This window comes from Theropithecus gelada, chromosome 11, assembly GCF_003255815.1.
Source record: "Theropithecus gelada isolate Dixy chromosome 11, Tgel_1.0, whole genome shotgun sequence".
Taxonomy (NCBI): Eukaryota; Metazoa; Chordata; class Mammalia; order Primates; family Cercopithecidae; genus Theropithecus; species Theropithecus gelada.
Window position 1 is genome coordinate 2,463,011 of NC_037679.1, and position 16,720 is coordinate 2,479,730.

Sequence of the window (16,720 nt, forward strand, 5' to 3'; positions counted from 1 at the left end):
AAAGCATTTGCATGGGAAAAGGTATGTCCTCTATAGAAACATGGACTTCATCCACATGGCTGGGTAGCTGGGTGGTGCCCAGACTGCAGGAATAAACAATGAATACTTTATTCATCTGTACAAGGCCAGTTAGGTGCTAAGTATACAATTCCAGTAAGATACAGTGCTTACCTGAAAGAATTTCAAGGAAAGAGAAAAACTTGGAGAGAATCAAAGAGGCCATTGGACTTGGCAGTTCAAAGCAGTTTTGTGTGTTTTTAAGGAGAAATTTCAGTTATTTAAAGAAGTGGATATGAAGCAGCTATATCACGTGGGGTATATACCCTGCGGTTTGTCATCTCGCACCAGGAAAATTTAGGACATTGACACACACGAGGAGTTTAGAAGCAGAGGTTTGATAGACAGAAGAGAAGCGAAAGAGAAACAGTTTTCTCTATATATAGAGAGAGGGGTCCCTGAGCGGCAAAGACTGGCTGGTAGTGAATATGCCGAATTTTATAGTCAGGTTTGAGGAGGTGGTGCCTGATTTACATAGAGTTTATCACCTGTAAGGATGCTGGTCTGCATGCTAGTAAAATATCTCTACCTAATAAAGGAGTGGGACTTTTTGGCATTATTAAAAAGGCATGTGTAAATAATAGGTTTCCCCATCTGCAACCTTAGGGGTTGTGAAAAATATTGAATTAGAGTTTTTCCTGAGATGCGCCTCATGGTCATGCTACAGAAAGAGGGGAGGCCTGGATTAGAGAGGAGAAGAGAGAGAGACAGGCTCTACTGTTCAGAAAGATATCTACCTTCCTCCAATTTCCAGAATCACCCAGGGCTCCTGTGCTGTATGTCGGTTTGAGCTACTGGAGCTCCAGGACCCATCAATCCTGTTGGACCATCTGTGAGGCTGGTTTGGAACCCGGTGACCTTCATCTCTGGGGGCAGTCCAATTTCTAGTGCCACAGGCTAGACAAGGTTGAGGTGGTTTTTCTCTTGCTGCCTGGGCACTCTTAAAGTGCCCTGACTTGCTGCACCGATAGAAACAAGGGAATGTACCTCAGGGATTCTGGGCTTTGTATCTCTGCAGAGCAGCTATTAGTGCCTCTGTCCTTCTCTTTTGCTTCCTTTCTCCTGGACCTCCTCCTCCTGGTCCCTATTATAAAACACCAAAGTGGTCACCCTTAGGAGGTTCTCCAAGATGCTATCTAGTGCTATAGTCTTCTTCTGTATTTTCCTTCTAATATTGGGAGCTGCCTTTTTAATCAACTTGTCCCTTAGTATGTGCTGTCCTCAATTGATTCAGGGGATAAAGAGGTATGTTTTATGAGTGCCTCTCAGTCTTTCCACAAAGGCTGCAGGATTCTCATCTGGTTTTTGGTCTATCTTGGAAAGTACAGAGTAATTAATAGATTTTGCCCTCACTCTTCATAGGCCCTCCAATGTGTACATTAAATGGTGTTTCCTTTTCCATTCATCTGTGGTATCACTGGTGTTCCAATTAGGGGTATTTTTAGAGGAACTGCTTCCTTTCCTATCGGGAATGGTGTTTCCATTATTTCTTTGCCCTCCTTGTCTTCTTTTTTCCTTTTTAATCTACCACAGGAGACATGTAGTTCATCTCCAAAATTGTCTGCTGCCTGCAAAGCTGCCTGCTTTTCAGCTGCGGTTAGGACTTGGCTTCAGAGCAGCATAACATCTCTCCATGTGTGGTGAAACACCTGAGTTAAATTTTGGAAGGGTTCTATATACCTACCAGGATCATCAGAGAATTGGCCTAAGTCTTCCTTATTTGCCTGAGATTCTGCAATGAGAAGGGAACTTGAGGTGACCCCAAATAAGGGGGATTCTCAGATGGCTCCTTTGGAAGTTGCTTTTCTAGTCTTAGGGAATCATTCCCTTTGGACCTGCCTGATACGATTGCTAAAAGGGCTAGGTTGATTTTGTGACACCTGCAAAGGCCTAGTAAGAAGGCCATGCCCTTGTGCAAAAGAAAATGAGCCACTTTTTCCTTCAAAGTCTCAGGGTCAAAGGAGTCCCAGTGCTTCAGAATGCACTCCAGAGGAGTTCAGGCCTTAGACGATAAAAAGAAGGAAAAAAAGGCATCCCTTTAGACTCCTTCCTTTTGATGTGACCCAGCATGGGGAGAAAGACAGTGAGGGTGTCCCCTCTGCTGTTTTCTCTCCATGGTTGCTGGCATCCTGGCACCTTGTTAAATGTGCTGCACATGGTTGCAGGTGTGACTTCCCCAGCCATGGAACCAGAGGAACTAAGTGGTGGGTTTTAGTCATCCTCACCCATGCAAGTCTAGTCCTCTGCCTGTGATTTCCCTTTGACTTCCTAGACTTGCCTGGCCTGTGGGCTCCCTGAAAAATGGATCTTGCCAGAGACTATGTAATACTTGCATTTGGGCAATTGTTGCGCTTGCCTCCTTAATGGAGGAAGTGTGCTGGTTTGAGCTCTATATCTTGCTATTATGGCCCATGCTAAAGTGTTTACCCTTAGAGAATGGTTCCAGTTAACTTCTGGACTTAAAATCCCCTTACTAATTAAGTACCATTCTAATTGGAGGCAGAATAAGTGTCTTAAAAGAACATAGGGACCAAATGGCTATTTTCCTGAAGATTGGACAGTACTGAGACTAAAATTTGGTTCTGGAGGACATTGTACTCCTAATTGCTGAAGGCAGAGTTTTCCCATTCACAGAAACAGCATATAGCCTGGTTTCTAGTAGAGAGGCATAAAAAGCGGAGAGAATTGGGAAGCTAGAGTGTTTCAGTAAACGACAACGTGCCTCATGGAAAGGATTCCTATTCCACTAGGTGGTGCTGTTGACTTTGAGATGTCATGAGCTCTCCAGACCAAGGGCAGAGTGACCTTGACATGCCATGTGCTCTCCAGACCAAGGACAGAGAGAGACATTGAAATGCCATGTGCTCTCTAGAACAAGGGCAGGGAGAGATGCTCACTGGGGGTACCCTCGGTTCCTAGAACATCACAAAAACACCTTCCCTTGAGCTATATCCCCAGTTACTATGACATTCTCTGATCTTGCCAAACAGGATTCCTTCCCTGAACCCTAAAACTTCCCACACATTGCATACACAGAGAGGATAAGATTTATGACAGTGCCAACAGGAAAGAAGGAAATTACGATAGGAAAGTTGGAGATCTTGTGGCCGACAGCCCATCAGGGGGATCAGAGGCTGGGGTCAGTCCAATAGCCTTTGGATAACACCAGGGGTAGCCCCATCCAGAAATCCTCAGTTGCCCCAGGACTTCTTCCAGCCCCACATGACAGCTAAGTCCTCCATGAAAGGAAGCTAGTTCAAACATGGCCAATATGCCAAGCAACCCATGGGTACTTGGGAATTGTCCATGTTCTCCCTAGTAAGCCTGTCCCCCAAGTCTTATATGGCTGCCAGCCACGCTTGTTTATGGCTGAAGGGGGTCCAGTATTTGGTTTAATTGGGTTCTTGAATGGAGGCCAATAGCCTCAGAATGAAAGGACAGAGTTGGAGTCTGCTCCTCTACTCACTGATTCAATTGTTGTACCCTGATATCCTGGATGAGGTCCCCAATATGAAATGGCTACATTGTCTGGGGTATATACCCTGGGATTCATCATCTCACACCAGGAAAACTTAGGACGTGGACACACACAAGGAGTTTAGGAGTGGAGGTTTAATAGGCAGAAGAGAAATGAATGAGAAACAGCTCTCTTTCTGTAGAGGGAGAGGGGTCCCCGAGTAGAAAAGACTGACTGGCATTGAATACACTGGATTTTATAGTCAGGTTTGAGGAGGTGGTGTCTGATTTACATAGGGCTCACAGATTGGTTTGATCAGGTATTAAGTTTACATACTGCGTGGGGAAGGCTGGTCACCGCACTCTAATCTTGTTATGCAAATAGGCTTTCCAGTTGATCCGTGTCATCTTTCTGCTTCTTACTGTACATGTGGCCGATAAAGAAAAGGGAAGACGGAGCCACCATCTTGAACGTATGTAGTCGTAGTTCCTGCCCACATTCACCCCTGCAAGCTCCCAGCTTGCTTGTCTATGTCTGCAGCTTGACTTTACGGGTTTCTCTTTCTTAGAAAATGATTTGGGGCTGCTTTTCATTAAAAAGCAAAGCCACACCAAGGACTCCCATACCCTTACTTTCTGCCTAAGTGATTTCTTCTTAACTCCTATATTGGATATATTGTGAGTTGTTAAAAAGTGATTATGGAGTGAAGTACAAAAAAGAATAGCCATATATCAGTTCTTCCATGCAGTTCAGTGGCAGAAAAGGATGTGATGGCTTGGGGATTAAGAAGACAGCAGTATGACAGAAAGATTTTTAAGATCAGAGACTACAAAGGGTCTTTCTAGCAGGGAAACTGAAACTACAAGATGGTGTAAGAGAATGGGGGAGGGAGTACTTTGGAGTCACTGATGGTGCAGTTTCAGAAAAAGTTGAGGAACTTAAAGTGAGAGCATGAGAGATGATATTAGATTTCTAATATTTTTAGATATTTGGGGAAACAGTTTCCAATACAAATGCATGGTTTGTTAACATTTATTTGTAGAATGAAGCATGAAACTAACACAACAGTAAGTTATTAGAGGTTCATAGGGTTCAAAAGTAAAAGTGGCAAAATCTTTTTCCAACAGAGTCTATGTAATCTTTCAAAATCATATTAACTGAAAGGACAGAAAGAAGAAAAAGATGGGGAGGCAAATTTGCTTCACTATCCTTTGCTGAGAGAAATGGGCACACTTCCTATGGCACCAAATCAATTTTTATGTTGGCAGAAAAACTGATTATTACAACTACTGTGAGCCATTGTTATAATAATTGGGTGGATCATTTGTCCAGTGTGTTTCTCCTAGTAAGAGAAAAACATTTGTGGTTTCTGTGGTGAATACGAACTCTAACACCAGTAAAAAAATATAAGCCCTATTTTCATTGTTGTTTTGCATATATTTGTTTTTTTGTTTCAGCACCAAATGTGGCTCCTTCAGATGTAGGAGGTGGAGGTGGAAGAAACAGAGAGCTGACCATAACATGGGCGGTAAGTATTGATGAGTTGCACATATTAAAGGTTGCTCTATCTGTATGTAACTTCCACCCCATTTTGTTTCCTGAAATAAATTGAGATGAAAGTGAATGTCTACTGCACAAGCAAGAATATATTACTATTTTTTTTCATAAATGCCTATCAGGTTTTATCTGGCTTACTGTGGCTTAGTGTGTAGTTCCTATGCAAGAATGAATCCTGGATGCTAAGAGATCTGTTAGCCTAGGTGATTAAACATTCAGCTGTCTGATTCCGGAGATACTTTGATCACTGTAGTCTGGTAATCTAATTGTAATTTTAAACATTGTCTCTGGACATTCTAAATTCCAAAGATTCCATTTACAAACTTTGTATCAAACAAAGTTTTGAAACTGGAGTCTGCCTCCTCACTTGAGGCTTACTTTGATCACTGGTGTAATCTAGCATGATAGGTCAGTCTTAGAAGTCACCCATGGGACTAGTTACTGAGGTATCCAAAGGATTTTATTACAGTTTCATGAGTCAAAGGAGAGTTCTATATCAGAGACTATAACCTCTAGAAAACAATACATCTTAGCTGGATTTTTGGAATAGGAAAGATATTGGGAGGGGTTGGAAAAGCTGTGATAGGACAAAATTGTCTGACTTAGACACCTGGCATTTATCCAGATAACATGGTTTATACAGATTCATTTATTCATTAAATATGCTTAGTGTTGAATCACTGCGGATAGTCGAAGAGCACAATTTAGGCTCCAAAGGATTTTGAAGACTGTGGAAAAAATGACAGGTTTTATTTTTTGCATGAGTCAAATGGATTTATTTAACAAGTGAATGTCTAGCAAAACTTGACTCACTGTGTGCTTTGTAGTCATTTTTATACTTAGCATTTAAATCACATTTTAAAGCAAGATTTAGTTAAAAAAAATCCCGTTTGCTAATCTGAATCTTAAAATATTTATTTCTAAGTTTTACTGCCAATGAAATGTCCAAAAAATGCAAATATTATAAAAATTAGGACATTTTGCTTTTTCTCTTATGGCTTGATTTTTATAAATTCTGTGGATATCTGCTACAGAATAAGATGGGCCTTATAAAAAAATTCAGTATTGGAAATTCTCCTCCAAAGATTCAAATTCAAGTTTCTGGAGATAGAGCCCGAGAGTTGTTATTTTTGAAAGTTTCATAGCTGATTCTGTTATTCTCTAAATTCCAAAAACTAAGTAGAGAACTATCAATAAGAAAAATGTTTAAACTGTTATAGAAATGTTAGGCTATACTATCTAATAATCTAAAATCACATACCTATTAATGTATTGCTCAACCACATACAGCTTCTACCACTTGACTTTACACATTTCTATATCTTCCTATTTACTATAAGTATGTCCAAACAGTAGTGTTATATTTACTTCAAGGTTCTGCCTCAATGCATCTTAAATTTGATTTTCTGGTAAAAAAAAAAAAAGAAAAGAAAAAAAAAGTAAATATACAATGTGCACATTTACCTTAATTGCTAATAAAGACTAACTGATGAGTACTCACTAGAATTAACTGTAAGTCAATATTTATTAATAATAAGTGATTAGGGCTGACATAGACTTCTGTATAAGGCAGGTGACATGGGTGATAATAAGAAACCCTGAGAAAATAATGAAAAACCAAGCACTTGCTTTAGAATTGGAGATAGAAACCCAAAGCCATCCTCCTACAAACGAGTGCAATATTGTCCCCTCCTCGCAACCTACTTGTATTCCTCTTACCAGTTTCTTTTTGATCACAAGGTAGATATTCTAGGCTAGAGTCTTATATAACTCTCTTACCACTGCCTTTCAATTCTAATGAAATTCATTTGCTCATCCCTTAAATACATATTACTTGAAGCCCTGTTCTAGGTGCTAGGGATTAAAGAGGAAAACAAAACTGACAAAAACTCTGCCTTCACAAAACACGTATTCTATAGTTGAGAGAGACAATAAAGTAGATAAATAAGTAAAATATATAGATTTTGTTAGGGTTAAAGAAAAACAATAGGTAGGGTGTGGGGCATGGAGTATTGTGTTGGAATCTTGCAGTGGCAGGAACTGTGGTCAGAGAAAACATCGTCAAGTAAGTGATTTTTACCTCGGGAAAGTGAGGAAGAGGGGTGGGTAGGAGGAGTCACATAACATCTAGGAGAACATTCTAGGCAGAAGAAATTGAAAGGAAAAAGACCCGGAGTGGGAGGCCCCTGAGGTGTTCTAGGAGTAGCAAGGCTACCATTTGTTAAATAAGGTCATTCCATGTTTGAGTATGTTTCCTCTGACTTTTGGAACCAGCACTAATATATGAACTGAATATGTTTCTACAAAGAGCATGCCTCCATGTGTGTCATTATCCCCATAGGATTTCCTCCCTGCTACCTGTATTACTAAAACCTACCCAATATTTTAATTTCTATTTAGCCGTTGTCAAGAGAATACCACTATGGCAACAATTTTGGTTACATCGTGGCATTTAAGCCATTTGATGGAGAAGAATGGAAAAAAGTCACAGTTACTAATCCTGACACTGGCCGATATGTACATAAAGACGAAACCATGAGCCCTTCCACTGCGTTTCAAGTTAAAGTTAAGGCCTTCAACAACAAAGGAGATGGACCTTACAGCCTAGTAGCAGTCATTAATTCAGCACAAGATGGTAGGTAAAAGAAAGGCCTTCTTACATGAGGAGGGAGGAAAAATGTAATTCTCTAGTAGGCATTTAGTTTGTTTCCTTTCAGGCCTTATTTAGTAAGGCCTTTTTATAGCATTATACATTTAGTAAATGAGTACTATTTTGAACCAAATTAAACATCAGCCTCTTCATCTAAATGATGTGCATGCTGCTAGAGTCTTTTTCATCATTTAGATCACGCCCATGGTATTAGGAAATCCCCATTAAAATAATTGGCTTTGACTTCCATTTTGGGGCTCTTGATTATAATTTTGTAGTTCTCCATACTTGAACAGAACCTCAATATGTCTATATATTCATAAAGTTTACAACTTAAAAATTCTATAACATACACATTATTTGTAAAATGGCCCAAACTTCTAACCTAAAAATGTGTGTAATTATAGCATTTAGGTAACTTTTTGTTACAATAGAGAACACAAATTTTGTTAAAGGGAATCTAGATGTAATTGTATGACAAAGGGGTCAGTCAGTTGAAATTGTTTTCTTGAAAGGGGAAAAATTTGTCCTGTAGGGCATTTGGGGAAATAAACTATACTAATACCAGCTCTTCTTGTTTTTCTAGAAACTTTAACTTAATTAAGCATGGCCATAGAGGACTTTATGTATTTATACAAATGACATCCAGTTTTAGATTGAGCATAATTACATTATTTTCTCTGATTTCTGTTTAAGCTGCTATACTTTTGTTTTTCTTGTTAAAAATAATACCTTTATTAATGTGCACTGTGTAAATAACGGCTAGAAAAGCAAATAGAGATGTCACTGCCTTCTGGTCTTTGGCAATGATACATTTACCCTTGGTCAAGTTTCTCTTTGCATGTGTGAGAAGCACAAGTAGAAGAGCTTAAAAACTAAAGGTGTGTGAGGTACTCTTCTATCATTAGAGGAAATGGGCTCTATTGGTTCACCCAACTTCCATTGTTTTTACTCCAAAATAGACGTTTAGCCGTGCCTTATACCATACCTTATACTCAACAGAAATTCTCGCATATGTTCATCAGTTACAGAATTATTAGTTTTAGTATTTGTTAAAAGTGTAATATATAATTAAATCATCCTATGATCTTTACTTTTATTAAATGCCATTTTATTCTATATATGTATCTCATAATACCATGTCATATACCTTAAATATACATAATAAAATTTAATATAAAAGGCAGTCATTCCTATATATAAATGTATGTGTATATATAAGTATACATGTATATATTTAAAAATATATATATACTTTTTACTGTATTTTTTATTGCATACACAAGTATGTGTATGTTAATATATATGTGTGTGTGTATGTGTGAATTTTTTACTTTTAGCATAACCAAATATGTCAAAATAATAAAATGTAGAAATAATTTGTTTATTATCAAACAGTGGAAAAGTCCTGATGACAAATTTATATTCTTTATGCTTGTGCTTATTCAGCAGAAATATGATAACTTGGCTGGGCGTGGTGGCTCACGCCTGTAATCCCAGCACTTTAGGAGGTCAAGCTGGGCAGATCACCTTAGATCAGGGGTTCGAGACCAGCCTGACCAACATGGAGAAACCCCCATCTCTACTAAGAATACAAAATTAGCCGAGTGTGGTGGCATATGCCTGTAATCCCAGCTACTCGGGAGGCTGAGGCAGGAGAATCACTTGAACCCGGGAGGTGGAGGTTGTGGTGAGCCGAGATTGCACCATTACACTCCAGCCTGGGCAACAAGAGTGAAACTCCATCTCAAAAACAAAACAAAACAACCAAGAAATATAATAAGTTCACTCAGTTTTAATAATTTGAAGAACATGAGTACATCTTACAGATAAAATGAGTGTCTTAAGCATTTTACAAGTTACCTTCTCACCTTTTTACTGCTTTAGTTGATGCTAAAATAAGCTTTCAGGCAAATAGCTTGTCATCTATTTAGTCACGGCCATTTGTATTTAATTATATTTCTTTCCTAAATATTTCATGAGTCTCATAAAACTTGCATGTGTTGAAACTTGTATAAGTGTTAATCTCTTCTTCCACTGCTGAGAAATCAATCATAGTGCTACACGTTTACCTTGTTTTGGAAAGGCAACTGTGTTCATGTGTAGAACATTTTTAAACATTAAATAGGATTATGGCTTTTTAATGAAAGACAATAAAAATTGATCACCCCTGCTTAAAGGCTTCATTGGTTTCTTTGTGTAAATTTCATAAAGGATGTAAGTTACTTTTTTTCCCTGAACAGAGGCCTTTTTGATACATATTTGACTTGATGCCCAGTTGGAAGATTAGACATATAAAAGCTTTCTTGAGCCCAGGAAACAGTGGATGTTACAACTTGTTTCAAAGGCTCTTATGTTTTTCAAAAAGATCTTAGCTTGAACATAAAAAGGGAAGTTTTATTAATAATATTGCTGTTTATAGTTAGTTCCCACAAATAGTAAATAAGAGAAAATGTATCATATTGAACAGTTTTCTATAATATCAAATTTCCTATTTCTGATAATATAGAGTTGATAGCTAAATATTTATAATTTTAATTTGCAACAACAGGCTTTCTTAAGCATATCAGTTGAGAGAAATTGAAAAAATAGTATCATTTTGCTCACAGATGTAATAGAAATTGATGAGGCTTCCTGTATTTGGTAAAAGTGTGTGTGAGTATGTGTATGTGTAGATGTCTATATTCACATTTATGTAGATGAAAGTATGTGTGCACATGTATCACTAATACCATAAAATAAAGTAACGTTAGAAAAATATGGGAAGAGGTAATAAAATAATTGCACTTATTTCACTTTGAAAATATTAAAGCTATTTTGTAAACATTAAAATTAAAATATGGTATCACATCATTCATATAGCAAATGATGCTATTCGAATTTCTTAAATGTCAGTATCTCACTAATAATGTAATGTTCTCATAAAATTTCAGCTCCCAGTGAAGCCCCAACAGAAGTAGGTGTAAAAGTCTTATCATCTTCTGAGATATCTGTTCATTGGGAACATGTTTTAGAAAAAATAGTGGAAAGCTATCAGGTACGTTAAATTTTTATCAAACTAAATACATTTATTCATAAATATATGAGCATACATTTTCAAACGTGTTGTATGTTTCAATGTCCCATTAATTTATGTGGCAACTAATACTTTATTTTCTGTGTCTAGTACTGTGGTCATATATAAGTTAATTGTTAAGAATAAAACAGGGGTTCCTAACTGGCCTATCTAGGGGAGATGTAAAGAAACCTAAGTCCTGGCAAACAACTGGCCAAAATAAAAACTATGGTAATAACACTTATGATTACCCAAGGTCTTTTTGGTAAAACATTCTCATAAAAAGCTGGTGAATCTCAAGTTTTAAAGTATTTTGGTAATTTATGGAAGCATTCTGAAAATAGTCATCCTCTTTGAGTCAGTAGGTCCATTTTGAAAAGTCCCTCCAAAATAAACAATCATAAACATACCAAATATGTCTTATGTTATCTATGAAGTAACAATCAAAATGACCCAAATAAAACTTCCCTCGAGCTTAAAGAACCAGTAAGAATCAGTCAGACACAAATGAGAAAACTTGTCTTAGTCAAGGGAGTAAAAACTGGAACATCAAAACTAGAAAGATTAGTTAGGGTCTTTAATACAATGCTAATGCAATTTAGACTGAGCTGTGTAGGAAATGTGAAATAATCAGCTCACATTTTTAAGTGCAAGAAGTGAAATTTCGAAGGAATTAACATGGTTTTTCCTTTACAGATGAGCAAATGGATACCAAAGAGATTTGACAACTTGCCTCAGTTGTCACTTACAGAAAGTGTCAGAGCAGTATCTAAAACTCGAGTTGTCCGATTCAAATTTCGGTGCTTTATTGCCGCACATCACAGACTCCCCTCTGTTTTGTTTTCAGTGAGTGCTGTCTAGGGCTGCCCCTCCACCCACCCTACTCCCCCAGCCAGCTTGCATTCTCGGCTCCAGTACCCTCCCTTCTCCCTTGTCCATGGAATATTAGCTCCATGAGGGCAGGGTATTGTTCTACTCTCAGTGCCATGCAAGAACAGTGCTGGGCACCTGGCAGGCTTTAAATAGATATTCACTGAATACTGATAGGAATAATGAAGTATGATTAAATAAAGTGTTACAGTTGGGCTTTCACAAGGCCATGTTTCTGAGATGTAGCTGAAAAAGAAACTCAAGCCTTTGAGCAGACACACCCAGACCAACAGGAAGCTTTTTTATTGGCACAATATTTGATAATTTGGGAAGATCTTAAAGAGCCCTCTGATCATCTATCAAGGGTTCAGCTGAATTTATTACAGAACAGAGAAGAGTAGACTGGGAATAATTAGACTGAGAATACTCAATATTCATGACTTATTAACCTGACAATGATGTTTACAGCTAGTAGAAAAGGAGTAGGAAAGAGAGAAATTCACTAGATGTTACAAACCCCTGTAATAAATATGCCTGAGGTATCTTTGGGAGAAGACATCAATGTGTAGAACTTGGAAAGTAAAATTTTGGAGCATAGGATTTCTTCTTTTATATTATTTATTTCTAACTAATAAAAATTGAAAAAAGGATAATTTAATGTATAACCCATATCATTGAGTCAAAATGTCAAATATATGACATATTTTACTTTAAAATATGCTAGAAAATTATATATCTTTGTCAATGCCAAGAATTATATATTGACTATTTGCTTACTTCTAACAGGAAGAGGACAAGGAAATAAGAGGTAGGAGCAACAACATAGTGGAACCAATGATTCAGATAATAATTAAATTAAATATTTTTTTTAATTGGGAACTAAACCTTGATTAAGGATTTTCACATAGTAAAAAGTAATCTTTATCAAATAAGATTTTCTCAAATGATAATTTCAAGGGAAAAGTATGTACCATGAGGAGTTGGTTTCACAGATTTCTGATCTTTTCCAATTTCACCTTAAGTAAAAACTTATGTGCTTTGCTGCTGAGCAAATATGGGTTTATATTTCAGCTCTGTCACTTAAGAATTTTGTAGAAAATTGATTTGAACATTGAGTTTCCTCACCTATAAAGTGAGAAAGTAACCACTGCCTCATAGAACTGTTATGTGAAAGATATTAAATAACCTGTATTTAATAATTTTCCCTGTTTATGTCATTGGGCATTCAAAGATAGTGGTGGTGGTGGTGATGATGATGATGATGATGATCACAGTGAGGAAGATGATCATGATGATGTTAATGATGAAAAGACTGATAACATTTCTTGAGTCCTTATTGTGATAAACACTTAACTAAGCTCATTTTATTAAATCCACACAAAGACACTATAATTATCCCCATTTTAGAGATGAAGAACTTGAGGGTTAGAACTGTTTGTCTGAGTAATAATTGTCATAATCAGATTTTAATCTAGTTCTTGCCTCTCCAGAGAATGGTTGATTATAATTGATGGAAGTAAATCATAGAATTATTCTTTCCATTCATTCTTTCTTAAAATCCTTTTAAACCTTTCACACAGGGTCTTGAGTATCAAAGAGACAAGCACGAACACTTAAAAGAGAAAATCCGTAGTATTTATTGTTCTGCAGGAAATGCTCCTGTAAATGTGGCCGGTGGCGGGGAGGGGGGATCTTGCCTGACTATAATGTGGTTATTGTTTCCATTTTAAAATATGATTGGAGAAGCCAATGGTTTAACAAGATAGATGAGGGTGAAAACTAATACCCCACTGCACTTCCCATGAAAATGTACGATGGATCTATATTTTTCTGTGTATAAAGATACACAGAAAGAAAGCAGCACATTGAAAACATAAAATATAAAGCTGGAAAGCCCTGACTCCTGCCTGATTGAAACCATCTCAAGGTTCATTTCCTGACATTTCAAATGAGAATTGTGAGCAATTGAATTTAAAGACAGTCTCTTCCCTTGTGGTTTTAAAGTGTATCTCAGTAGAATGTTTATGTCACTTAGTATTTTTTTCTCTTACTTGGTTAAAGAGCTTCCCACGTTCAATCTTAATACCCAGTGAGTTTTTCTATAGTGTAGGTAAGCTAGAAGAATACAAGAAGTCTTTCTTATCGAGTGCATTTTGGAACTTTGGGCTCCTGCCCAGGAATCCACAAAAGACTTAGTTTGCTCACCCAGCTGGTAAAATATTCACTTAATTAATTTAATGAAAATAAGTAAAATAGGCTACCAGGAATAATGAATACAAAACCTTTAGCAGCTGAATTAGAGATTAATGCAGATGACTGATTTCACAGTCATCACAAAAGATGAACAATCCTGTAGTGTCTACTCAAATGTTTTTAAAGGTTAAATTATTATGGTGAGCTGAAACTGGTATTTAGAAAGTGTATTGTCTTATTTTGGAGAAGACATCCGCTTTGGTCTGGATCTCTTTGAAACAGAGCCTCAAACAAAGATGTGGAGAAAAGTTGTCTATTATTATTGTTGACTGATTGTTTTCAATATGATCCTAGGAAGCAGGTATGAGGAAAAGGCAGAGTGAACAGGAAAGCGGGGAGCTCAGATACAAAGGTGCTATTTGTTTTGTTGGCAACCACTGTGGGCAACTGGTACTCCATCCCTTGAGACCTTTGAGGACTTGTATAAATGTGTCTCTGAAGCTGCCCTGCCTGGGATGAAAAGGGAAGCATTCATCCACTCCTGAATGTTCAGAAGTGTGCTCATTCAACATGTAAACCTCACTTTTGCCAAGTGAATTTGAGCCATCCTGTTGCATTTTATAATGGTTCCTTACATGTTTATGTAAATAAAAAGTGCAGGATTATATTATTAGACATTTTAATCTAGGCATTTTAGTTAATTGTGAAATTACAATCCCATTATTTTATAGACTGGGCATTTAAATATGTAAAATATCGGGATAGTTACAAATAATCCTTTTCTTTGTATTCTTATATTAGATATAACATATTTTATTCATACCTTAGATGTAATCATAAATTTTGAATGCAAAATACAGCCATTATTTAAAGAATGAAAATTACAATCCATAACTTTTCTTAAACTTTTAAGAGAAAAGGAATCCTGTAATTATCTGACAAAAGTAATCATTTCTAATCAAAAAATTGATAACGTTTTTTAAAAATTATTTTACAGGTAAATAATTTATACAGTTTATCCAGTTATTAGATGTATTTCTTTTATATCTAGCTTCTATATGAGTTCAAAGGAAATAACATTAGAGACTTACTTCTGAAAGGAGCTATAAGAAAGTATTACTTTAGCATGTTCTAGGTCAGATAATAACTATTTTTATCCAGCAAAATTATATTTCCTCTCCAACTGCTTTAAGAATGGCTCAGAACAAGTTTGAAATCATGCAAACAGAAGTAAAACAGGAAATACATGATAAAAATGATAGTGACAAATACTTCCAAATGGAGACCACTTTTATATTTTGAAAATAAGTCTGCTCTCAAAGTTTTTGGGATTTTTAAATTTTTATTGTTTTATTCTTTTTTAGTCAATGTAAAACTATTTAGGGCAATGAGGTGAGACTTTGATTTGCTTCTGGCATATTTAATCACTTCTGCCCTGTGTGCCCTACTATATTCTAAAACTGATAGAAGGGTAGATATCATTAAGAAAGATTTGAAAATATGATGATCAGTCAACACCAATGATAACAGAACTAGTTGAAGAGAACTTTTCACAACTGAAGACTCATGGCAAAGTATAACTCATCCTGTACGTTTGCAGATTCGGTACTGGGCTGCCCATGACAAAGAAGAAGCTGCAAACAGAGTTCAAGTCACCAGCCAAGAGTACTCGGCCAGGCTGGAGAACCTTCTGCCAGACACCCAGTATTTTATAGAAGTTGGGGCCTGCAATAGTGCAGGGTGTGGACCTCCAAGTGACACGATTGAGACTTTCACCAAGAAAGCACGTGAGTCTCACGTTTTGTTTTTAGACTTGTCAAAAACTACCACTTGATTCAATCATGATGGAATACATTTGAAGGAAATTTCCTACCCAGATACCTGAGCACATTTTTCAATGGTATCCTTTATAGCCACACAAGATTTCCCCTAAAACGTGAGTTGTTGTAGATGATGAAAAAAATGTGAAAAATACCCTCATACATTAAATATTCCATTATGGAAATAAAGTGAGAGAACTGCCCTTTTGTAAAGGCTGTCCTCTCAAATTTTATGCCATGAATTTGTCTTCACCCTGTATTTATTAATTTAAACATTGTTTTCATAGGAGTACATCAACAGCATGTGAAAATTAAAATTCTGCTTATTTTTACATGCTTTAATTTATAAACCTCTGTCATCGCATAGTGCAATGCAAGTTAAATGTGTAGCATTATGCTTACTCTCTTATTACTGTATGTTCTAGTACTGTATGTTTTAGGTGGTTCATAATACAAGACCACCTATCCCTGCTCGCTTTCTGGTCATTCTAATCTCTGTATTCATTTTGATATCTCTGTTCTTGAACCCAAATGGAATAAATAAAAAGAAGAATTTGTATGTAGGACTCTAGGGAATGTCTCAAGAATCTGAAGATGTGATTACCACTAGAGTTTGCAAATTTATGAAATTCACTTTGGGACAGAGACTCTCCCAGTGAGATGACAGAATGTAGTGACAAGAACTAGAATTTGGTGTCAAGACATGCGTTTGAGATCTGTCTCTGCCACTTGCTAAATGTATGACAATAGATAAATTACCTATTTTAACTTCAGTTTTCTAATTTGTAAAAGGAGCACTCATTTTTTGTTATTTTTCCATTTGTTAGTGTATTTATTCATTCATCAAAAATATGCTGTGTGCTCAGTACTATTCTTGATGGCAAGGATACAAAAGGGATCAAACCAGTCCAAGATGCTCTTCTTACATGGTTACAAGCTAATGAAAGGAGACAGAAACTTCAAACAAACAAACAAACATTCTGACAAATAAATAAGTGGGATTATGGCAGATGACAGGGCAATAAAATGAATAAATAGACAAAATTAAAGTGACTTAGATG

The 16,720-nt window shown here is 36.7% G+C and overlaps 1 protein-coding gene across 2 annotated transcripts in view; it reads left to right on the forward strand.

Moving 5' to 3' along the window:
• Window positions 1-16,720, forward strand: part of CNTN1 (contactin 1) — a 393,997-nt gene that overhangs the window by 334,874 nt on the left and 42,403 nt on the right. For both annotated transcript variants that reach the window (XM_025403303.1, XM_025403304.1), the window contains exons 18-21: window positions 4,972-5,042; window positions 7,472-7,706; window positions 10,655-10,758; window positions 15,440-15,626. In XM_025403303.1, coding sequence (XP_025259088.1) covers window positions 4,972-5,042; window positions 7,472-7,706; window positions 10,655-10,758; window positions 15,440-15,626 — 597 coding nt within the window. The remainder of the gene's footprint in view (window positions 1-4,971; window positions 5,043-7,471; window positions 7,707-10,654; window positions 10,759-15,439; window positions 15,627-16,720) is intronic.